General features: G+C 41.2%; 1 protein-coding gene across 1 annotated transcript in view; it reads right to left on the minus strand.

Moving 5' to 3' along the window:
- The window catches only part of LOC145416351 (uncharacterized), a 165,128-nt gene that overhangs the window by 12,948 nt on the left and 126,935 nt on the right, over window positions 1-25,245 (minus strand). The window contains exon 3 of the mRNA XM_080285349.1: window positions 4,312-4,983. Coding sequence (XP_080141475.1) covers window positions 4,312-4,983 — 672 coding nt within the window. The remainder of the gene's footprint in view (window positions 1-4,311; window positions 4,984-25,245) is intronic.

Raw genomic sequence — 25,245 nt, forward strand, 5'->3', positions numbered from 1 at the left:
GCCATTCTCTGACTAAATATATCTGCACTGTTTACTTATTGCCTAATTCTACTGACTATCAAAAATTTTTCAACTATCCTACTTCTACAGTGGAACACATTCTATCCATTTCTCCTTTCTCTGAAATCTCCATTCTAGGAGATTTCAATGTTCACCACCACCTTTGGCTCTCCTCTACTTTCACTAGTCCACCTGGTGAACAAGCTAACATTTTTTCTATCCTGAATGACCTACAGCAGCTTGTACAGTACCCTACCCATATCCCTGACCGTCTTGGAGAAAGCTCTCTTCCTTACTACTAGTCCTTCTGCTTACACTGCTAATTTTTTCTCTCCATTGGGCTCCTCTGATCATAACCTTAGTACCTTAACTTGTCCTATCGCTCCGGTACGGCCTGTGGACCCTCCAAAGAGACATCGTCCGTGGCACTTTGGAGTTGCAGATTGGGAGGCCCTCAGGCAGTACTTCTTTTATTTTCCCTGGAATTATTATTGTTTCCATGGCCAAAAGCCATCTGAGTGTGCCTTGTGCATTATGGAGGTTATTCTTTCAGGCATGGAAGCTTACATTTCTTTCTCATATCTTTTGACTAATGCAAGAAAGCCTTGGTTTAATCACGCTTGTTCTAATGCTGTCCGCAACAAGGAGAGGGCCTATAAAAGATACCAGAGCCAACCCATCCCTGAATCACATCTTTTTTATGTTTCTGCCCGGAATCGTGCTATGTCTGTTCTTCGCTCTGCTAAAAATAGTTTCATCCATGCTAAATGCTCTCAACTCTCCAACTTGAATTCTTCCCGCTCCTTCTGGCACCTTGCCAAAAACCTTTCTAACAACTTTACCTCATCATCCTTCCCTCTTCTTTTCTACTCTGATGGCTCTGTAGCTATTTCTTCTACTGATAAAGCAGATCTCCTCACTCAGATTTTCTCCTTCAATTCCATGTTAGACAATTCCGGTGCTGTTCCTTCATCACTTCCCCCCTCTGACATCCTCATGGCTGACATTAAAATTTCTTCAGCTGATGTATTTTCTGCCATCACTGGCCTCAATACTAACAATGCATATGGGCCTGATGGAGTCCCTCCTGTTGTACTCAAGAAATGTTCTTCTGTGCTTACACCCTTCCTAGGTAAATGGTTTCGCCTTTGTCTTTCAACTTGTACCTTTCCTTCTTGCTTGAAGTTTGCTCTCACTGAGCCAGTCCTAAAGAAGGGTAACCATTCCCAACCCTATAACTGTCGTCTAATTGCTTTAACATCCTGTGTCTCAAAAGTTTTCGAGTCTCTTCTTAACAGAAAGGTTTTAAAGTATCTTTCCTATCACAACCTTCTTCCCGATTGTCAATATGGGTTCCGTCAGGGACGCTCCACTGGCGATCTTCTCACCTACCTTTCAGACTCCTGGTCATCCTCCTTTCGGGACTTTGATGAAAGCTTTGCCATTGCACTTGACATCTCAAAGGCTTTCGGTCGAGTCTGGCATAAATCTTTAATTTCCAAACTGCCCTCTTACGGTTCTATCCTTCTACCTGTGCCTTCATCTATAGCTTCCTTTCTGGTCGTTCTATAGCTGCTGTTGTAGACGACCATCGTTCTTTTCCTAGATCTATCAACAATGGTGTTCCTCAGGCCTCTGTCCTATCACCATCTCTCTTCCTTTTATTCATCAATGATCTTCTAAGCTGTATACCTAACCCTATCCACTCGTACACTGATGATTCCACCCTTCACCTTTCCACTTGGTTTCCACAACGTCCATCTCGGCAGTTATTTCAACAAACAAGGGATGAAGCTATGGCACATCTAATATTTGACTTGGCTTGTAATATCTGACTGGGGTAAAAGTAATCTTGTTGTTTTTAATGCATCAAAGACTCAGTTTTTACACCTATCAACCCGTCAAAATCTTCCAACAAACTCTCATCCATTTTCTGTCCAACTCTCTCATGCAAGAGTTAACCGCTACTCCCAGTCCTTCATTTATGCAATAGGTCAACTCTGGAAGTGTCTCCCTCTGTCTGTATTTCCTATTTCCTATGATCTCCAATCTTTCAAATGCAGTGTGTCCAGGCATCACGAAATGAATGGATCTTGAATTTGGCTCTCTTTTGTATTGTTTTTGTTTTATTATTGGAAGGAACTGTTTTGTGGGCTCAGGCTATGGTTCCTTCTTCCTCGCATTAAAAAAAATAATAATAATGATAAGTTTAGTTATCTCCTCCAGGACACGTTCTGATTAAGCGAGGCAATATAAGCCTCCTTTGGATCTGAAATTTTAAATCAAGATATAACCAGGAAAATTAAATCTAGCTAAATCAGAGGTGGAGTTTACTTCAGTCTTTGTCAAAAAGAGTAGATCTGGGCATTAAAACTGGAGGAAATTGTGAACAGAGATGATGTTGGAGTGAAGTCCCCTAATATATATACCTGTATACAGAGAGAGAGAGAGAGAGAGAGAGAGAGAGACAGACAGACAGACAGACAGAGACAGACATAGATAGACAGATACCTAGGCTGCTTCCCCCAAGGAAAGGGAGGTAGCCGTGACAGGACGACACACTCCCCATTTACTCATCTATTCAAACACATTCATTCGCATCATATATATATATATATATATATATATATATATATATATATATATATATATATATATATATATATATATATATATATATATATATACATAAAATATCAACATAGGTTCAGTTGTCAACCACTGTGGAGGTACAGTTACTGCCAACCTTATGGGTGAATTATGAGGGAGAACACTTTCGCTCGTACCTCAATCTCGGTTGAGAAATGAGCCCTCGCAGATGCACTATTTTCCCTCTCAAAACTATGCCTAAAATCCATTTCTGCAATTACCAAACTGGCTTCACTAGCTGCATCAAGATTCACTGCAGCTCATCCACGTGTTTGTACCAATTAGTCACGGAAGCAAAGACCAACTCCCTAGCTTGACGACTCAAAGGCTTGAGGCAGAATGGAAACTCCACCGCTGTTCTGTATATTGCCTTCCTTATACTTCCCAGTATTTTACTGAAATGACCAATAAAAACCACACATCCTTTTCGTTATTTTTAAATTTCAATAAATGTGGGTGGGGGCGCTCACCATCCTCTCACTCGATGTAGTGCTGCTCTCGGGTGTCTGCCCTTTCCTCTCCTCCATCGTTCTTTCCTTCCACCCTCTTCTGTCTTTCTTTCCTTCATTCTTTCCTCGTCCTTCTGCCTATGGGTGACTTTACACGCCCTCTTCTGTCTTTCTTTCCTTCATTCTTTCCTCTTCCTTCAGCCTATGGGTGTCTCTACACTGAGTGACAAGCCAGATGATTTCCTGTACACAAGGAAACCATTTATGCGCCGGGTGGTAACCATATAGCCAAATTTTGGCGCCTGGTGGTTTAGTGGGTAATTACGGAGCTCCAACCGGATGGAGCCGGTGAAGGTTTATATCTAAGGGATGGTTGGGGTTTATTGCTCACGTAATGCCTCCCAGGGTTTGAGTGAGGCTTGTCACTCTCATCTTAAATGTCAGGACCAACTTGCCTAGCCCCGGGCTCCTACGCTTCTCATGGGGCAACGTAGGATTGGATGATGAATGAATGATGAAAAATTACAATTAAATAATTATCAAAGTATGAACATTGCACACAACACACAGGTGAAACATGCCTACAGCTAGAACCACTACAGGTCTGCTTATATCACATTTGTGGTGTGTACTTAGACGTTGTTTTTATGACTTAATTATCCACAGTCTGTACTTTAAATTTTAGAATTAAGATTTTTGTTGCTACTGCTAAGCATTACTGTGAAATCGTATGCAGAGGCAAGAGTAATGAATTGTACTGTAATGTCCACATCTTTGTTTACAACACCGTGCGGCTTCAGCCACCTGGTATGTCTTTTCCTTCTTTAAAAGCTGGTTTATTCAGGATATTAGTTAATGTGAAAGTGCTTTACCTCCATCTTGTCCACCATAACTGGATTTTACTGTATTGTATACGTACGGTATCTTAGCGTCATAATGGTGCATGGAAGACTGGAGAATGACAGTGAAGATGTGGTGAGAAATATACAAATTTCTACCCTGTATGTAAATTAGAGAAGAGTGTCATTAGGACGGCCGAGGTAGTGCAGCAAAGACTGTAGAATGACTGAAGATGTGGCAAGAATTAAAGTGGTACTTTGTATGAGAATGAGAGGAGGGTGTCATCAGGACAGCCCTGGCAGTGCAGCAGCATGATGCATGGAAGACTGTAGAATGACTGTGAAGATGTGGTGATAAATACTTAAAGTGGTACCTTGTATGAGAATGAGAGGAGGGTGTCGTCAGGACAGCCGAGGCAGTGCAGCAGCAGGCGCCCGTCCTTGTAGTCCAGCCGAGCGCACCAACCCTTATCCTCCTGCTGCACATTTGATGCTTCTGACGCAGCTTCAAGTATGGCGCCTCTGACAACATTTGTAGTTTGTTGTATATTCTGAGCAGCATCTGCATGTATATCCTCCTGAGTCACCTTACTGGCAGACCCACAGTCTCCAGATGCTGCCTCAGCATGGCCTCTGCCTCGCTCTTCACACTGAAACTCCCCCAGTTTAGCCTCAGCTTGCTTCAGTTCTGTGATACTGCTTATCTTCTTGACTTTGTCTAGTAACTGAAGCAAGTTAAGCCGAGTGTTATGCAGAGTGGAGCTGCTTTCACACAGCTCGCTCAACTCCTGCACCAACTTACCAAAACTTTGCTTCACCTTATTTCTCTGATTTTCAGTTTTACTGTCACACTGTTTCAGCTGGGTCTCGATTAACAATTTGATGCATGTTTCGAGGACGTCTCTCTTTTCCTGCATGTATGCCTTGGCCAGAAGGACATTGTGACCCAGATGGAGGCCAGAGTTGAGACAGAGGTTACAAAGCTGCACCTCACAGCCGCAGCACCAATACCGCAGCTCATCTCCGTGCTCACTGCAGCTCTCATCCTGAACACAAACTAAATGTTACAAAAGCATAACATTTTCTCCAAGTGCAAAAATTAAAAACCACTGCATCTGTATACCATCACTGATCACTGATACCATTACCCAGTGTCTAACAGATCAGAATTTCCCTGACTGATCATGAACTCACATAAATAAAGAAATGGCTCTGAAACTATTCGACTGAGTTAATGGCTCTGAAACTATTCGACTGAGTTAATGGCTCTGAAACTATCCGACTGTGTTAATGGCTCTGAAACTATTCGACTGAGTTAATGGCTCTGAAACTATTCGACTGAGTTAATGGCTCTGAAACTATTCGACCGAGTTAATGGCTCTGAAACTATTCGACTGAGTTTGGACAGATCTGGAAAAAGACAAATGTGCCCCTCCCCCCCCCCCCCACTGCATATATATATATATATATATATATATATATATATATATATATATATATATATATACCATCGTCATCATCATCAGCCACTGCAAGTCCACTGTTGAACAAAGCCCCCCCTAACCTTCTCTACGAATTCCTTGACTGAGTCAATCTCTGCCATATTTTCCCGCAAACATCTCTATCTCATCTCTCCACCTCTTGTCTGGCCTTTTTCTGCTACGCTTATAATCTCTTGGTGTCCAGTCAGTCAGCCTCTTGCTCCATTGGTTATTCATTATTCATGCTACATGACCTGTCCACCTCCATTTTTGTTATTTTATAACTTCTACAAAGTCTTTGGCTTTAGTCTGCTCACTCACCCTAGTCGATCTTTTCCTGTCTCTTAAATATAATCCCAACATTGACCTTTCCATTGCCCTTTGAGAACAGATTAGTTGATTTTCCATCGATTTTGTCAGTTTCCAGGTCTCACAACCGTATGCCATAACTGGAATTATAAGTTCATGATATGCTTCTCGTTTCAAACATACTGGCAAGCTACTTTTCATGACGTCTCTGTGTTTACCGATAGCTATCCATCCAAATGTAATGCGTCTTTACATACATACACACACACACACACACACACACACACACACACACACACACACACACACACACACACACACACACACACAAACTTCACTTCACAAGGAACACAGGGATGCAGAATAACCACAGGAGAAATAAAAGGAGCGACAGTGGATACTTTCGTATATTACATCTTCAGACAGAGTGATATAGAAACGTAAAGGCTCGAGGTCTTTTATGCACACCCGCAGCAGGGAGTGGCACACAGAACAAAGGATGACCTGAATTATAACTGATCAATGCACAAAACAATTGTACCTGACTTTTTACCTTACGGATGCACGTGACAAAAGAGATAAATACCGTATATATATATATATATATATATATATATATATATATATATATATATATATATATATATAGATATATATATATATATATATAAACACACACCCATTATATGCCCAAGAAAAGTAAGCCAAAACAAAGCTGTCTTATGGAAGTAAAAAACAGATTTCAGCCTCTAAGTTATGTTGAGTGTGATATTGATGAGTTGAATGACAGACCAGCAAAAGTCTTAACGGAATCAGCAGAGTTGGTAGAGAACACCAGTACAACCAATGCCAATAAGTATTCAAAAATGACCCACACATGAAAAAAAAAAAAAAAAAAAAGTGATGAAAGTGAAAAGAAAGATGAAATAGAAAGAGCAGAATCAAAAGGCTTATCAACAATGGATAGAGACAGGAAAAACGAAAGAGAAAAATGGAACAGATCAAAGAAACCATCAACAAAGAAAAAGTCTGAAAGAGGTTAGGAGCAAAATTGCGCTAGGAATGCTACAAATTATATCACCGACGGACAAAAATTGTAAAGTCAGTCCATGAAGAGATATGATGATGATGGTGAAGAGAGTTTAGGAATTTTACAAAGACCTGCATGCATCAAAAACAATAGTACCAACAGCTAGCTTTTCAACTGACACAAGTGTAATACCAGAGGTAACACCAGACGAAGTAAACATTTCTCTTAAAAGTATGAAAAGAGGAAAGGCCCCGGGAGGAAATGGAACAGTAGCAGATTTACTGTCGGATGCAGAAGTAGAAGTACAAAACAGGCTCCTCCACTTATTTACTCTGTGTATAAAGATAAAAATTCCCAAACCATGGTGTAATGCAACAGCTATTGTGCTTTACAATAAAGACGACTCAAAAGATCTTAGTAACTACTGACCCATTAGCCTTTTCCAGTTATTTACAAACTCTTCACTTGTTCTTACGAAGAGAATACCGTAAATACAAATTTGAAAGAAAACCAACTTCGTGAGCAGGCAGGATTCCGAAGCGGGTAATCGACTACTGATCATATACACAAAATGAATCAGCTAACAGAGAAAACTACAGAATATAATAAACCACTGTGGTTTGGTTTTCTCGATTATCAAAAGGCTTTCGACCCGGTGGAGCACACAGTAATTATAAATTCATTGCGGAATAAGGGGCAAGTGAGAACATTGTAAAACGGCTACAGTCAAGTTACGTACAGACCCAGGCAAAATTAAGACTGAGAAAGGCTTGCGTCAGGGAGATAGTGTTTCACCAAAATTATTTACAGCATGCCATGAATGTATTTCAGAGAGCTAGATTGGGAGAATACCTGCAACAAAATTAAACCATTTGATTTGCACATGGTATTGTCCTAATATCAGAAACAGCACAGACATTGCAAACAATGTTCAATGACCTAAACGAAGTAAGTCTCAGAGTATCCTAGAGATGACTCAGAGTAATAGTAATATTTAATCGAAATACACAAAGACCCTCATCAAAATAAATGAGGAAATTCTTGAAGAATTTCAGGTGTACAATTACCTAGGACAAATACTAAAACTAACGAAAATACAGCGAAGTAAAGACACATTACAACTGGATGGAAAACTTTCGGTAAACATAGAGAGATTATGAAAAGTAGCTTGTCATCATAAATGAAACGAACAGTAAATACCGAATGTGTTATTCCAGCTATGATGCTCGGTTGTGACACCTGGAGGCTCACGTAATTGATGGAAGAGCAACTAATCCGCTCTCAAAGATCAATGGAAATGAGAATGTTAGGAATATCTTTGAGAAGACGAAAACTATCAATCTGAGTGTGAGAGCAAACTAATGTTAAAGACACTACAGACGTTATAAAAGAACAGATATGGAGGTGGGCAAGTCATGTAGCAAGAATAAACGATAACTGATGGAACAAGAGGCTGACTGACTGTATTCGAAGATACTGCAATCGTGACAGAAAAAGGTCAGACGGAAGGTGGAGGGATGAAATAGATAAGTTTGTAGGCAAACACTGGTGGAGATTGGCTAGGTCAAGGAATTTGTGGAGAAGGCGCGAGAAGACCTTTGTTCTGCAGTGGACTTGCAGTGGATGATTATATATATATATATATATATATATATATATATATATATATATATATATATATATATATATATATATATATATATATATATATATCATCCAATCCTAATTGCCCCACGAGGAGCGTAGGAGCCCGGGGCTAGGCAGTTGGTCTCGACATTTAAGATGAGAGTGACCAGCCTCACTCATCCCTGACTCGCATTACATAAGCAATCAACCCCAACCATCCCTTGGATATAAACCTTCACTGGCTCAATCCGACTGGAGCGCAATAATTACCCACTAAACCACCAGGCGCCAAAATTTGGCTATATGGTTACCACCCAGCGTAGTAAATGGTTTCCTGGTGTAGGGGAAACCATTTGGCTTGTCACTCAGTGAAGAGTCACCCATAGGCAGAAGGAAAAGGAAAGAATGAAGGAAAAAAAGACAGAAGAGGGAGTGTAAAGTCACCCGTAGGCAGAGGGACAAGGAAAGAAAGAAGGAAAGAAAGACAGAAGAGGATGGAAGGAAAGAGGGATGGAAGAGAGGAAAGGGCAGACACCCGAGAGCAGCACTACATCGAGTGGATGGTGGGCGCCCCCACCTACCATATATATATATATATATATATATATATATATATATATATATATATATATCTATATATATATATACAGATATAGATAGATAGATATATAGATATATAGATATATAGATATATATATATATATTGTTACGGAACAGCGAAAGATAATGTACACTTTAAGTGAGAATACTAAAAATCACTACTGTCCCGTAAAGTTCCAGGTTCAAAACAAAAGAGTTAGAATTACAAGTTAAAGTTTAATGCTCAAACTAACAACAAAACATTCAGGACTCATAAGGATAATGTAATGGCAAAAAACAGGTTAAATATATGGTTAACTGCAATAGCCTCTATTAACACGAAATTAGCAAGAGTAAATTTACCTAAGTCAGCCCTGATAAAATGAAAATACACTGGGTAATGCTCAGTTAATGCAAGATAAATTATTACAGATACAAACTATTATTAATGATGGCTAACAACAAGAACCCCTATATAAATTACAAAAGCCTTACTAGGCCTAGGAACCAACCCCATGCTACACAGTACAAGAAAAAATGCAACAACAACTATACTCAAATTACACACAGCTGCTAGATGGCTGGAGACTTCCTGAGCACTCACAATAACAACTGTACAGGGGAGGACAGAGATGTGAACAAAATGAGGAGCAGATCTAAGTGGCAATAATGCAGAGACTGAGCTCATTATATAGGGGCCGGCAGAGCTTGATACAACTTGTAAGAAGGACACGCAAATGAAGCTTTAGGGGACAAAGAGTTGACAATCCTGCTCTGAACAACAGAAAGAACGACTTACTCTAGTATAACGGTAGAAGGGGGGAGTGAGGTAGAACACGCTCGTGATCAAACAGGCAGCACACTGTACGTTAGAATTACACAAAGGATGATGAAATCATAGGCTATGTAACACCTCCCCACAAAGAAAAAAGAAATTTACAAAGGAAATTTCTTATTACCCTAAAGCAATCTGTCTATAGACTAGATAAGCAATCTGCAATAACATTTTCTTTCCCCTTGACATGTTGTATGTCTAATGAATACTCCTGAATAAGTAAACTCCATCTTGTCAATCGCTGATTTTTATCTTTAAACTTACTAAGGAATTTCAGTGGGTTATGATCGGTATAAATGACTATGGGGTCAAAACCAGAACACAAATAAAATGAAAAATGGTGAGTGTAGCCTATACACTGTATATACACTGTATATGGCTAGTGAGGGAGTGATCGCCCTCTACCTACACAGATCAAAAGCCCTCGGGAGCAGGGGGGTGGTTGCTTTCTCAGGCAGAGGAACTCCATGAGAGTGAAATGGCTGGGAAGCATGCCGGCACGTGACTGGCTACAGCATAGCTGGGTCTTTCGGGTGTGGGCAATCAGGCAAGTTAGCTGCCTACTGCGACTGCAACACAATGGCGAGGTGTTCAGGATGTTAGCCAAAGAAACCTTGATGGACTCTGAAAGAACAATAATGGCCCCCAGTCCCGTGCAGCCCTTAAATGGGCAGGGGGTGCTAAGAATCTCACGGATGCCTCAATTACAATCTAATTCCTTTGTCAATGCAAAAAATACAATTAAAATTGGTAACTGGAATGTGAGAACGCTAAATCATGACGGTAAAATCGATGAGTTAGTGAAGGTTTTTCAAAATTACGGACTTGATATTTGTGCTCTGACAGAAACTAGATTAACTGGAGTCGATAAGTTGGATTTGGAGGATGGTATACGTTTATTGATATCTGGTCGACAGGACGGAATGCATTATCAGGGAGTAGGATTGTTGCTGGGTTGTAAAGCAAATAAGGCTTTATGTGAGTGGGATCCTATAGATGAGCGATTGCTATATGCACGGTTTAAATCAAATCATGGCAACATCAGTCTGTTTGTGTGTTATGCACCTACTAATGATGCACTCGATGAAAGGAAAGACACATTTTATGAAAAGTTGCAAGAAGGAGTAGGAAGGGTACCTAGACATGATTTTTTGATCTGCGTTAGAGACTTTAATGCAGTAATGGGCTGTTCAAATGAGGGATTTGAGGCATGTATGGGTAAGATGGGAGTTGGTAGTAGGATGAGTGAAAACGGAGTGAGGTTTGGAAGCTTCTGTCTAGCAAATGACTTAGTCATCGGGGGCACACTCTTTCAGCATTGCAATATACACAAGACAACTTGGGTGTCGCCGTGTGGAAAATATAAAAATCAGATTGATCACATCGCTATCAGTAGGAGGAATAGAAGTTCTCTGCTAGATGTTCATGTTAAACGGGGAGCGGATATTGGTAGTGACCATCAACTCAGCATTGCAAAAATAAGGTTTAAACTTAAAAATCAGAAGAAGGAAAAATCTGGTGTTGGTAGATACGATATTGTTAAGCTTAGAAGGGAAGGAGAAGAAAAGGAGGAATTCAGATTAGAATGCAGAAATAGGTTTTTGGTGTTGGAAACGTTGGAAGAGGGGGAGAGAAGTGTAGATGAGATGTGGGAGGATGTGAACAAAGTTTTGCATGAGACTGCTGAATGTACGATTGGAAGGAGACATAGATTCAGGAGAAAGAAATGGATATCAGAGGAAACGTGGGATATGATAAAAAAGAGAGGTGAGGCTAAATTGAGGAGTGAGATGCAATGCGTTGATGAACGAGAGATTGAATTAGCAAGAGCTGCGTACTGGAGTTTGAATTCAGAAGTAAGAAGGTTAGCTAGGAGAGATAAAAGAAGATGTGTGGATGAAAAGGTTGCAGAGACTGAAATCCTAATAAACAAAAATGATGGAGATATTAAAAATAGATGGAAAGAGCATTTTGAGACAGTTCTTAATAGACCAATACCACCAGAAGAGGATATACCGTCTGCTCAGGAAGATTTAAATATAGAAACAGGAGAGTTGAGGCTTGCAGAAGTGGAGAAAGCAGTAAAACAGTTAAAGAATAATAAGGCACCAGGGGAGGATGGTTTATTTCCGGAAATGTTTAAAGTGGAGGGGGATAGATTAATAATGATCTTGATCAAGCTATTCAATAAGATATGGGTGACGGGGTTACTACCATCAGTTTGGAAGAATGGTGTAATTGTTAAAGTTCCGAAGAAGGGAGACCTGAGTGAATGTGGTAATTGGAGGGGAATCTCTTTGTCACCGATAGCTTTGAAGGTTTTCAGTAGAGTGTTGTTAAATAGGTTGGAGCCGGTGGTTGAGGGTATTCTGAGGGATGAACAGGCTGGTTTTAGAAAGGGACGTGGTTGCAATGATCAGATCTTTATAGTTAGGCATTTGATGCAGCAAGTTAATGAAATGAGAGTACCGTTAAGTCTTTGTTTTGTTGATTTTGAAAAGGCTTTTGATAGTGTTTCGAGAGAGTCTATGGGGAAGATCATGAGACATTATGGAATACCAGAGGAGTTTGTGAGGGTCATTATGAACATGCATGAGGACACATTTTGTAAAGTGATGGTTGATGGTTGTCTGAGTGATTCGTTTGAAGTCAAGTCCGGAGTAATTCAAGGTGGTGTTCTATCGCCTTTACTATTTATATTGGTCATTGATTACATTATGAAACGTGTTGGAACAGAAACCGGTGCAGGTATACTTTGGGGAGAGAACAGGAAACTTTTGGATTTAGATTATGCAGATGAAATAGTTTTGATTTGTGATGGGCCAGAAGAGATGCAGAGAGTGTTGGACTGTTTGGTGAGTGAAGATCGCAAGGTGGGTTTGGTTATTAATTGTGGAAAAACTGAAATAATCAATATGAATATGGAAAATGCGCAGGAATGTGTAATTGGAGGTATGGTTGTAAAGCAAGTTGATAGGTTTAAATATTTAGGTACTTATTTAGCCAAGGATGGTTCTTTGAACCTTGAATTCGAGGAAAGGTTAAAGAAGGCTAATCAGGCAATGGGAATGCTTAAAAATATTTGGAATAATAACAATTTCTCTGTGCATACAAAAATCAAACTTTATAAGGTAATGGTTAGGAGTATCTTAATTTATGGACACGAGTCTTGGTACAGCACAGTGACTATGGAAAATAAATTCTTGGTGTTTGAAAATAAAGCACTTAGAAGAATATTAGGAGTTAAGTGGTGGGAAAGGATACCAAATAGTAGAATTAGAGAAATAACGGGAGTGCAGCCGATTGATGAATATGTTAGATTCTCACGATGGAAGTGGCTAGGACATGTGTATAGGAGACAGGGAATAGTACGAGGTACACCAGGGTGGGTGGCACCTGGTAGGAGAGGTAGAGGAAGGCCAAAAGAGACGTGGGTGAGGACAATGACACGGGAAGCTGGAGATGAGTGTTGGGGAGATCTTGAGGAGTTAGCACAAGATAGGATGTGGTGGTGTGAGTTCATCGAGGCCCTATGCATCCCCGAGGGTGCCACAGGAAATGATTGATTGATTGATTGTAAACCCAAAATCAAGGCCAAAAGCTCTTTCTCAATAGTTGAGTAGTTCTTTTGAGATGGAGTGAACTTCTATCTATCTATCTATTGCCAGACACCTCAATCCCGTTTGGGGTGGCCACAAACAAATCGCCTCCAAGTCGCCCTGTCCCCCGCCATTTCACTGCCCTGCTCCCAACTCACACCCCCCTCTCTCATATACCTCTCCACCCCATCCCTCCATCTCATCCTAGGCCTCCCCCTCCCTCTTCCCCCCTCCACCTCACTCACATACACTCTCTTCGTCAGTCTTTCACCCTCCATCCTCTCCACATGGACAAACCACCTCAGTGTGTTCCTCATAACGCTTCCTATCACATCCACATCCACACCACAACGCTCCTTTATATCCTCATTCTTCAGCCTGTCTCTCCACGTGACTCCACAGGCTCCTCTTAAATAACTCATTTCCACTGCTCTCACTCTTGACTTGTGTCCTTCCAACAATGTCCAAGCTTCACTTCCGTACGTTAGAGTTGGTATCACAATACTGTCATGTAGTAACTTTTTCACTTCCATGCTCACTTCCCTGTTTCTTATCACTGCTTTCAAGGAACCAGCAACCTTTCTTCCCTGCTGTACCCTTTCAAGCACTTCACCCTCCAAACCTCCATCCTTACTCATCACATTACCCAAATACTTAAACGTACTCACATTTTCCAATTCCTCACCATCTAACCTCGCTATACATTCACTAACTTCATCTCTCTCAAAGACCATCACTTTACTCTTCCCTACATTCACCTTTAGGTTCCGTTTCTTACATACTCTCTCAAACTCATCCACCAAGCCTTGCAGCTCCCCTTCGTCTTCACTCAACAACACAGTATCATCTGCAAACAACATTACAGGGAGTTTCCAAACACTATCCTCTCTCACCAGGGCCACTCCAACATCCACTACCCTACCTTGTACCTCTTTTATTACCCCATCCATGTACAGATTGAACAACCATGGAGACATGACACATCCCTGTTTCAAACCAACTTTCAAAGAGAAAAATTCATTTAGTTCACCATCCACACGCACTGCAGCCTTAGCACAATCGTACATACTCTTCACAGCATTCAACAACTTCCCATCTACTCCATATATTCTTAACACTTTCCAAAATCCTTGTCTATCCACCCTGTCATATGCTTTCTCCAAATCCATGAAAGCCACATACAACTTCTTTCCCTTCTCTAGAAACTTTTCCACTAAAGATCTAAGAATGAATATCTGATCTACACAACCTCTTCCCTTCCTAAAGCCTCCCTGTTCTTCTCCAACTAATTTCTCTGTTCTTTCTCTAACTCTGTCTATAAGTATCCTACCATACACTTTTCCTATTATACTAAGAAGACAAATGCCCCTATGATTACCACACACTTCTTTTTCCCCTTTTTCTTTGTACAAGGGAATAATTATACCTGACTTCCAATCCTCCGGGACTCTACCTTCCTCCCAGGCCAATCTGCACATCTTCCACATCCATTCTACTACTACCTCTCCCCCATGCTTCAGCATTTCACCACACACTCCATCAATTCCTAGGGTTTTCCCCGATTTAACTTTCTTCATTGCTTCCACAACTTCTATCCTACTGATTTCTTCCTGTCTTCTCACCTCCCTCCTTCTCCTAGCCATTCCCCAGCCACTTATACTCGCATTACTTCCATCCTCTACGTTCAACAATTCCTTAAAGTGTTCTCTCCATCTGCTCACTTTTTCTCCCTTCTCCACTAGTAATCTACCATTTTTATCTTTCACTCCCCTGCTAACTTCACTTCCACCCTGTCTTACTCTTTTCACTTCTCTCCAGAACATTTTCTTACAGTCCCTCCACTTTACACTCAAATTCCTTCCAAATTCCTCATCCACTCTCTTCTTACTCTCTCTTACTAATTTCACCTGTCTCTTCCTTTCTACATATAACTCTGTCTTCCGCCTTTCAACTTCTTCCACGCCCCTATTTCTCACCCATTCATTGTATGCTTTCTTCTTTTGTGCCACAGCCTGTTTCACCTATTCAGTCCACCACGCTGTTCCTTGCACCCCCCTCCACCTTCTCTTCCTTCCACACACCACATCACATGCTGCACATATTTCTTCTGTAAATATCTTACACACACCTTCCACGTCTCCCATCTGCTCCAATTCATATTTGCCCAATTGTTCCTCCACTTCTCTCTTATACTCTGCCTTTTTCTCATCCTCTTGTAACCTTTCCACTCTCCTTGCAACTACTTCCTCTCGTCTTTCCCTTCTTCTATTCCTCCATCTCAATTGCATCCTAATTCTGGCCACCATCAAGTAGTGGTCGGAAAGTCCACTCCCCCAACCTCTATACACTCTTGCATCCTTTACACATCTTCGCATCCTTTCATCCACACACACATAATCAATCATTGCCTTCCTTTCATTCAGTTCACCACCCACCCTTCTCATCACTCGCCATGTATACCTGTGGATCATTTTATGCCTGAAGAGGGTATTGGCTATCACCAACCCCCTCCCAGCACAAATGTCCGCTAACGCACTCCCATTCTCATCTATCTCGGCAGGCACACCCCACTCACCAACTATTCCATCCACCTTCACATTACCAACTTTACCATTCATATCACCAATCAAAAACACTCTCTCATTCCTTCCAAACTTTTCCATGCACACTTCCACATTTGTCCAGAACTCTTCTCTCACTCTTCTAGCACGATCTTGAGTTGGCGCATACACACACACAATCGCCCACATTTGTATTCCAACTTTCAACTTTACCCACACAATCCTTGACCCAACTAATCCATACTGTCTTATGCTCTTCTTCCATCTTTTACTCACAACTATACACACTCCTTCCTTTGCCCTCTCATTCTCATCTACTCCTGCACATATACCCCATCCATACTCCCATTCTCTCACACTTTCTCCTCTCCATTTTGTTTCAGTTATTCCACATACATCCACTTTCGCACCCTCAAGCACCTGGACAATCTCTCTCTCTTTCACCTCATCATTCGCTCCTCTTACATTCCATGTACTCATTACCAAGTCCTTTGTCCGGTCGTGGGTCGTCATCGTTTGGTCAGTCCTTGTCCAAGGCTTCTTGTTTGTTTTTTTAGTTAGTTGTTTTCCAGGGAGGGGCACTAACCCTCCGCCAACCCTTTCAGTCGCCTTTTACGACAAGCAGGGATACTGGGGTAGTATTCTTGAAAAAAAACCCTACCCCCGGGGGGGGGGGTGTTCAATACCCTGATCATCCTCTTGCAGCAAAACAGCCCCAGCTCCTGTATCACTTGTGTCAACAGCCATCTTAAAAGGCTTAGCAAAATTTGGAGTAGCGAGCACTGGCTGACTTAATAAGATAGCTTTAAGTTTGTTGAAAGAGGATTCACAGTTATCGGTCCAGACAAATTTAACTCCCTTTTTCAGTAGGTCTGTAAGTGGTGATACAAGAATAGAAAAGTTAAAAACAAATCTCCTGTAATAACCTACCATTCCCAAAAATCTTTGTAGCTCTTTCCTACTTTTAGGTCTGGGAAGATCACTTATAACCTGAACCTTAGCTCCTGGTGGTGCAACATGTCCATCACCAATTACATACCCAAGGTACTGAACTTTAGCTTGACCAAACTCACACTTTGATAAATTAGCTACAAGATTAGCTTGAACTAAACGCTCAAGAAATTTACTGACATGGCATAGGTGATCTTTCCAGTTGTCACTGAAGATTAATACATCATCAATATAAACAACACACCCTGCCAAACCCTCTGTTACAACATTCATGAGCTTCTGAAATGTGGCTGGTGCATTCTTCATACCATATGGCATTACAGAACATGCAAAAGTCTTTCCTAGTGTTACAAAACATGAGATCTCCCTAGCACGTTCAGTCATAGGTACTTGCCAGTATCCCTTTAACAAATCAAACTTACTTATATACCTAGCCTTTCCGATCTCGTCTATGCAATCTTCCACACGAGGGAGAGGGTAAGTGTCTGTTTTGGTTATCTGATTAACACGTCTGTAGTCGATGCAAAGCCGCTGTGACCCACCTGGCTTAGGGACTAGAGTGACAGGAGAACTCCACTCGCTCTGACAGGGCTCAATCATCTTGTGGTCCAACAGGTAGCCAAGCTCCTTCTGGATGAGAGGAACTTTCACTGGGTTCACACGGTAAGGAGGCAGTTTAATTGGCTTTGCGTCTCCAACATCGACATCATGCATCAACACAGTGGTTCTTCCTGGAGTGGCACGGAACACTTGCGGGTACTCCTGCAGTAATGCCGAAAACTCCTGCCTTTCCTCGGGAGGTAGATGAGAAAGCTTAGTCTGGAGATCATTCATGATATCAGGATTCTTCCCCAAACTATCACTCAGGCTCATGCTGCATGGAAGAGCTTCACTTGCAGACTCGGGTGGAACAGCTACAGTGCAGACTGGATTATTTTCATCCCGCCTGTGATATAACTTTAGCATGTTGATGTGACATAGTTGCTTGTTCTTTCTACGATCTGGTGTGGCGATGACATAGTTGACATCACTGAGTTTCTTCTCCACGAAATAAGGACCACTAAACTTGGCTTGAAGAGGTTGCCCATGAACCGGTAGCAGAATCAAAACTTGATCTCCTGGCTGAAAGTGGCCTAACCTGGACTTCTTATCATACCAAGTCTTCATCTTCTCCTGAGCAGCTCCTAATTCTCTCTCGCCAGTTGTAAAGCAGTGGACAGCCGTTCTTTGAACTTCATCACATACTCCAGCAGGTTGACGTCATCTTCCTCCGACAGCCAGCATTCCTTAAGTAGCTTAAGGGGTCCTCTTACTTCGTGGCCAAACAGTAGTTCAAAAGGTGAGAAGCCCAGTGATTCATTTGGAGATTCTCTTGCAGCAAACACAACGAATGGAAGACCTTTATCCCAGTCTTTCTGATGTTCCAAACAGTATTTCTTGAGAATCGATTTGAGTGTTTGATGATATCTCTCCAACACTCCTTGGGTCTGGGGATGGTAAGCTGAAGACGTGATCTGGGTGATGCCCAACTCTTTCAGAGACTGCTTGAAAACATTTGACATGAAATTACTTCCCCAGTCTGACTGTACCTCCTTGGGCAGACCAAACTTTGTGAAGATCCCTAGCATTTCCTTAACCACGTTCTTTGCTGAGATATTTCTAAGTGGAATGGCTTCAGGATAACGAGTAGCCATATCAATCATGGTCAACACATAAGAAAATCCTGAAGAAGTCTTAGGAAGAGGGCCCACAATATCCACCAACACACGGGTGAATGGCGCCTCAAAAGGAGGAATGGGAACTAGAGGTGCAACCTTTTCGGTCTGATTACACTTCCCCACAACTTGACAGGTGTGACAAGACTTACAATACCAGGAAACATCCCTGAAGATACCTGGTCAGTAGAAGTGTTTCAAAATGCGTGCCACAGTCTTCCTCACTCCAAGGTGTCCTGCCAAACTGGAATCATGAGCCACTCTAATGATATCCTGCCTACAAACACGAGGGATGACATCTTGATGTACAACCTCCCATTCACAGTCGGCTGATGCTGTTGGGGGTCTCCACTTCCTCATAAGTACTCCTGACTTTACATAATAACAAGTAGAAGCACCGGCTGACTCTTCTTCACTGTAAGCAGAGTTAGCTAGACCTTTCAACTCAGGGTCAGCAATCTGCAACTCAACCAACTCTTGACGAGACAAATTATCAACACTACGGGGTACTGCCTCATCTGGTGAGTGGTCCAAATTAGCAAGAAAAGTGTCAGCTAGGATAACATCATCATCATCATTATCCTCTAAATCACTAGTAACTTTAGACTTAGCCCTAGTGACAGCACATACAGGGAACACATCAGGGACATCACAATCCTGGGACGCAGCCACTGGCTCACTTGAGAACTGAGGAGCTGGACACACTTGACTTCCACCAATATCATTTCCAAGTAAGAAAGTTACACCTGACATTGGGAGTGTCTCAACCAACCCAACCATAACGGAACCATTAGCAAAACCAGACTCTAAATTCACTCTGAACAGAGGGACAGAGAAGTAATTATTCCCTACACCTTGTAAGATTACAGTTTCATCAGAGGAATTAACATTAGAGCCTAGAACACTGGTCAGCATAAGGGATTGGCAAGCACCTGTATCACGATATATTTTAACTGATTTCCTGTCATTATTGTCCAGAGGACTGACAAAACCATCAGACAGGAAATTAGCACATGAACTCTTGAGAGTGTCACCCACGTTACTGCTCAAAAGAGGAGCTCTATCATGAGAATTTAAGTTACCCCTCAAAGCAGGTTCAGTTAACTCGGTTAAAGAATTCTGGGAACTCTCAAGGGTGGACACTAGACCAATTGACTGAATATTTAAAGACTCCTTTTTGTTCACATCACGCTGTCTCCTGAAACATCTCTCCGTAGTATGACCAAGCTTACTACAATAAGTACATTTACTTTTCTGAAATCTGGAGGTGAAGCTGGTATTTACTTCCTGAGAAACATCATATTTATTCTCTTTCCTGTTACCTGTACTCTGAGTAGAGGCAACATACTTACTCTCAGCTTTCCTTTTCTCTTTAGAATATCTCTTGTGAGTGAGAACATATTCATCAGCTAAAACTGCAGCATCAGACAAATTATCTATTCTTCTCTCATCAAGATATAGGCTTACATCTTTATAAATACACCTTTTGAAGTCCTCCAGCAAAATCATCTGCTTAAATTTGTCAAAATCAGAATCCACATTCTTAGAATTTAACCACTGCTCTAACAGATCTTCTTTGATTTTTGCATACTCAACATGGGATTGCTTATCTTGCTTGTAAGTTGTCCTAAATTTTACTCTATAAGCTTCAGGAACAAGCTCATAGGCCTTAAGAATCAAGCTCTTAACTACATCATAATTATCAGATTGATCCTGAGGCAAAGATGCATAAGTTACTTGAGCTTTACCGGTGAGAACAGTTTGAAGGAGTACTGGCCAATACTTTTTGGGCCAATTAAAACCTGTGGCTATCCTCTCAAACAACTGAAAATACTTTGTTAAATCAGATTCATTAAAAGGAGGGACAAGTTTAACATTTTTAGCCATATCAAAATCATCAGAGCTAGATGATCCAGTTCCACCTTGTTTCATGTGATACTCATGGTCTGCCTGAATCCTAGCTAGTTCAATTTGTGCCTGAGCCTCCTTAGAACGGGCCTGAAATTCAGCCTCCTTAGCACGAGACTCCGCCTCCTTAGCCTGAGCCTCCTGCAGGGCTAGCTGTAACTTAGCTAATTCAATCTGCGTTTGCTCATTTGGAGGAGTTGCATTAAACAAGCTTTCATTAATCATGTCAACAATTTGATCTTTAGAATGATGAGAGCGAACAGCAATTCCCAATTGTTGAGCAACAAGCTTAAGTTCATTCTTTGTTCTGTTTTCTACATCACACACTGTTTGCACATTTGACAAAAAATCTTTGGCTTCATCAAGCGTAGTAATAGTAGAAATCATGAATAAATCACAGTCACAAAATATCAAGCAATATCCTTATGATAATATCCTGAATATCCCGATAAGAGGTCGCCAAATTTATGTTACGGAACAGCGAAAGATAATGTACACTTTAAGTGAGAATACTAAAAATCACTACTGTCCCGTAAAGTTCCAGGTTCAAAACAAAAGAGTTAGAATTACAAGTTAAAGTTTAATGCTCAAACTAACAACAAAACATTCAGGACTCATAAGGATAATGTAATGGCAAAAAACAGGTTAAATATATGGTTAACTGCAATAGCCTTTATTAACACGAAATTAGCAAGAGTAAATTTACCTAAGTCAGCCCTGATAAACTGAAAATACACTGGGTAATGCTCAGTTAATGCAAGATAAATTATTACAGATACAAACTATTATTAATGATGGCTGACAACAAGAACCCCTATATAAATTACAAAAACCTTACTAGGCCTAGGAACCAACCCCATGCTACACAGTACAAGAAAAAATGCAACAACAACTACACTCAAATTACACACAGCTGCTAGATGGCTGGAGACTTCCTGAGCACTCACAATAACAACTGTACAGGGGAGGACAGAGATGTGAACAAAATGAGGAGCAGATCTAAGTGGCAATAATGCAGAGACTGAGCTTATTATATAGGGGCCGGCAGAGCTTGATACAACTTGTAAGAAGGACGTGCAAATGAAGCTTTAGGGGACAAAGAGTTGACAATCCTGCTCTGAACAACAGAAAGAACGACTTACTCTACTATAACGGTAGAAGGGGGGAGTAAGGTAGAACATGCTCGTGATCAAACAGGCAGCACACTGTACGTTAGAATTACACAAAGGATGATGAAATCATAGGCTATATAACAATATATATATATATATAGATAGATAGATAGATAGATAGATATAGATATATAGATAGATAGATATAGATATATATTAAGGTGGTCCTTAATTTTCAGCTTGAAAAATCTGCTTCAGCTGCTGCGGGACTTCGTTCCTATTGACTGAAAAATGATGTATACAAAACTTCATGCTTAACAGATTATTTTAACTGGTGCCGCATCATGTTCAAAGTTATACTATTGTGGGGTAATGTTAATATGCCATTGGGTTTCCTAGGTTCCCCTCTTTGCAGAGTATTAACCCCTCACTGGGGGCGGTATCATGGGAACCCAACTCCCACTCATTGTTGTCTAGTTTTATGGCTTGTAGCTGCTGCCAGCTGTAGCATTCTTTGCATTTGGATACACTTGCCTGTGTTGCTCAACGACCTGGAGAAGAAACTGACATTGATCTTCGTTCTTGGTCAACACTGGATTAAACTCTTGAATCAGTGCTACCCTTCTTTCAGTCCTCAGCCTTGCTTCAGTGTGCTGCTTCTCTGATGATGGAAAAGAGACTTCGATGCTGTATATAACTTTAGCCATCCACCTGGCGTGATGGCAAGCACCAGGGTGCTGAAACCATGTTCCACTGGGCGGTACACCACCCAAGACAACAATGGACAGTTCTGGCAGTTCTCGATAATCATCTTGAGGTTGGTTTTCTTGCAACTGTTTCATACAAAATGCTATAAGTTCATCACATTGCTCATTATCAGTCACCAGCATTTCCTCATTGTCTTTCATGGGCCGAAAGCGTGTTGTGTCATTAGTATTCCACTTGGCTTTGAACTGCTTGAATGTGTTAATGTCGGGACCACAGGACGGTCCAAGGCAAAGGGTGATGGCGTTTTGAAGAAGGACCTCAAAAATGTGATGCCGACAAGCCAGGTGGAGATCCTTGTGCAACTGTTGCTGAATAAGGGTGCACGTCCCTGCCCACAATCCGGTATTGCTGGCAGTGGTGTCGAATGCCATTCCTACCACACGTTCAGATATACTGCAGTCATTCAAGGTTTCACTGATGACATTGGCCATGGCCTATCCTGTCCCTGATTCCAAACTGGGTACATTCAAAAGTTTTGAAACTCCATCACCTGAGATGAGAATAGGAAGGCCTTCAGTGACATTTGCTCCTGTTACATCGGGAATTAGTTTACCATCCCAGTGCACTACAAGTGGCACAGTTGGATGGAATGATTTCTTCAGCCATTCTCCAGATTCCCTCCCACTCTTGATTCGATCTCAGAGGATACTTTGCCTGTTGATAGCATTCATTGTTGGATCTTGTCCAGTGCCTGTATTAATAAAAACTTCTAGAAGTACTCCTACAATTACTACTAAAAGTGGTTGTAGCTGAGAGTTGCTTCTAAAAGTTCCTCCTAGGAGGACTTGTAGTAGTAATTTCGCTCCTACCATGAAGTGTTACCAGCACAAAGAATCTCTGCTTAATATATTTAAAAAATTACCATTACAAAGCCTTAGAGTATCAGTATGTAGTTTAAAAATGAAAAACTAGTTTTTATATACAGAAACAACATCTATTTGACCTTATATTATGATTCTTTACGAATGTCGATGAAATGGATAAAATGTAAACACATCGTGTGGTCAGCTGATCGTGCCTGCTATCATCGGGGCATCGTGTGTACATGGTACAGTGACCGTCAACAATGGCACAATTTCAAGATTCCACGGCTGCAGATAAGTTCAGGAGAAAGAAACTGGATGGAGGGAGTGTACGAGGGACCTTCACAAACCTCTTAACAATGTGTGGAGCAGTTAGAGCACAGAGTGTTTCCGTTATCACATTGCTCACTGATGGCTGCGATGGTCCAAAGTCATCACAAGTACACTGCTGCATTTTTCCAGTTGCAAGGTACCTAAATAGTATCAACACTTTCATCTCGGGTGTGAGAGGATGGTTTCAATGTGTGGGTCTTTCCAGTACATCTCTTACTAAATCAGTAATAAACAGAATGCCCTCACGATCGAAACGGTACCTTCTTACAAGTTCTTGATCATCATATTCCATGAATGCATCCTTCCGAGCTCGAAAATTTCTGCGTGGTGGATGGTGTCGGTCAGCCATGGTCTATGTTGTCTTGTCTCTTGGTGTTTGAGGGACGCAGCTACTGTGATTACTGTCACTAAAAGCCCTCCTAACTCCTTAAAAGTCCTTGTGGAGGACTTTTATTTTTTAGCGATTTTACAAGTAAACTTAGGAGTTGAAAGTAACTTTTAGGAGTACTTCTAGAAGTTAGGAGCCAAATTTCACTTTGAGAGGAACTTTTACTCCTAGGAGTTTTTATTAATACGGGCACAGAAGCAGAAATGGTCGCAGAAAGCAGATGGACTGCATCACGGTCTGAAGTTTTGGTCCGATCTACAGCAGCAGCAACTGGAGAAATGACGACCAGTTTTTATGTTCGTTGGCATTTCAGTTGAGGAGCTGCAGCCGAAAAGGAAGGACCTGCTATATCTGTATAATCGTCACCCCTTTCGTCTTCATCACAAGTTGGGCTCTCCTCCAGCTCCACTATTTCCTCTCTTACTGCTTGATGTCATTCCTCACGCTGTCTCCTCTCCTGTTCAGTCTGTTGTCTCTGTCTTCGTTCTTTCCTGTGGAGTTTGACATCAATATCCAGCATAGAACTTCGCCTCTCTTTCTCTCTCTGAGCCACAAGAAACTCCTTATCTTCACAATTTTTTGATGAGGTCGAAGGCATTCGTGTGTGCGATGTCAAAGAGATCTTTCATCTATTCTTGGAAGTTCTTTCTCTTCTTCTCCTATCTTTCAGTACTCCTGCTCTTACGCTTCTCCAACTTTATCCATTCTTTATAAAGAAATTCGATTTTTGGGATACGATTCCGTGGCTCAGATACAGGAATGCGAGCTCTCTCCCAGAATCCCCCTAGTTCCTCAGACAGAACACACGCTGAATCCCTCAGCGTTCGTGTGTCTGTTCGCATCAGGTAGAAAAGTCGCGCCAACACTTCTCCACAAGAAGGTAACTTACTTCCAAGTAGTCTTTCACTTGGTTGGCCAACAAGCCAAATTTTGGTTTTACTCCTGCTTTTCGTCACTGGCGTTGACAATTTCACTTTTGTCATGGTAAATAAGTGCTTAATAATAACTCAAAAGGCAAATCACTGAAAGAAGGAAAAAAATACTGGTGTTACTAGAATGTAGCCTCCAATGAAGCAGGCCTAAAGCATACACTTTTTTCAAATAACATACAAGATTATCACAACAATAATTTGATAATTAGGCTCAAACTTTGGGTAAGATGCGGCACCAGTAAATATCATCCAGATCGGCTAAAATTTGGTGTCTCAAGAGATTACACCTAAACTCACACTATACACTGCCAGCAAATACAATATTCCTGAATTATATTTTCCCCCTTAGTAATGAGGACCACCCTAATCGAGAGAGAG

The sequence above is a fragment of the Coenobita brevimanus genome, chromosome 105 (genome assembly GCF_032717465.1).
Source record: "Coenobita brevimanus isolate Jiangsu-jjx chromosome 105, ASM3271746v2, whole genome shotgun sequence".
Lineage (NCBI taxonomy): Eukaryota > Metazoa > Arthropoda > Malacostraca > Decapoda > Coenobitidae > Coenobita > Coenobita brevimanus.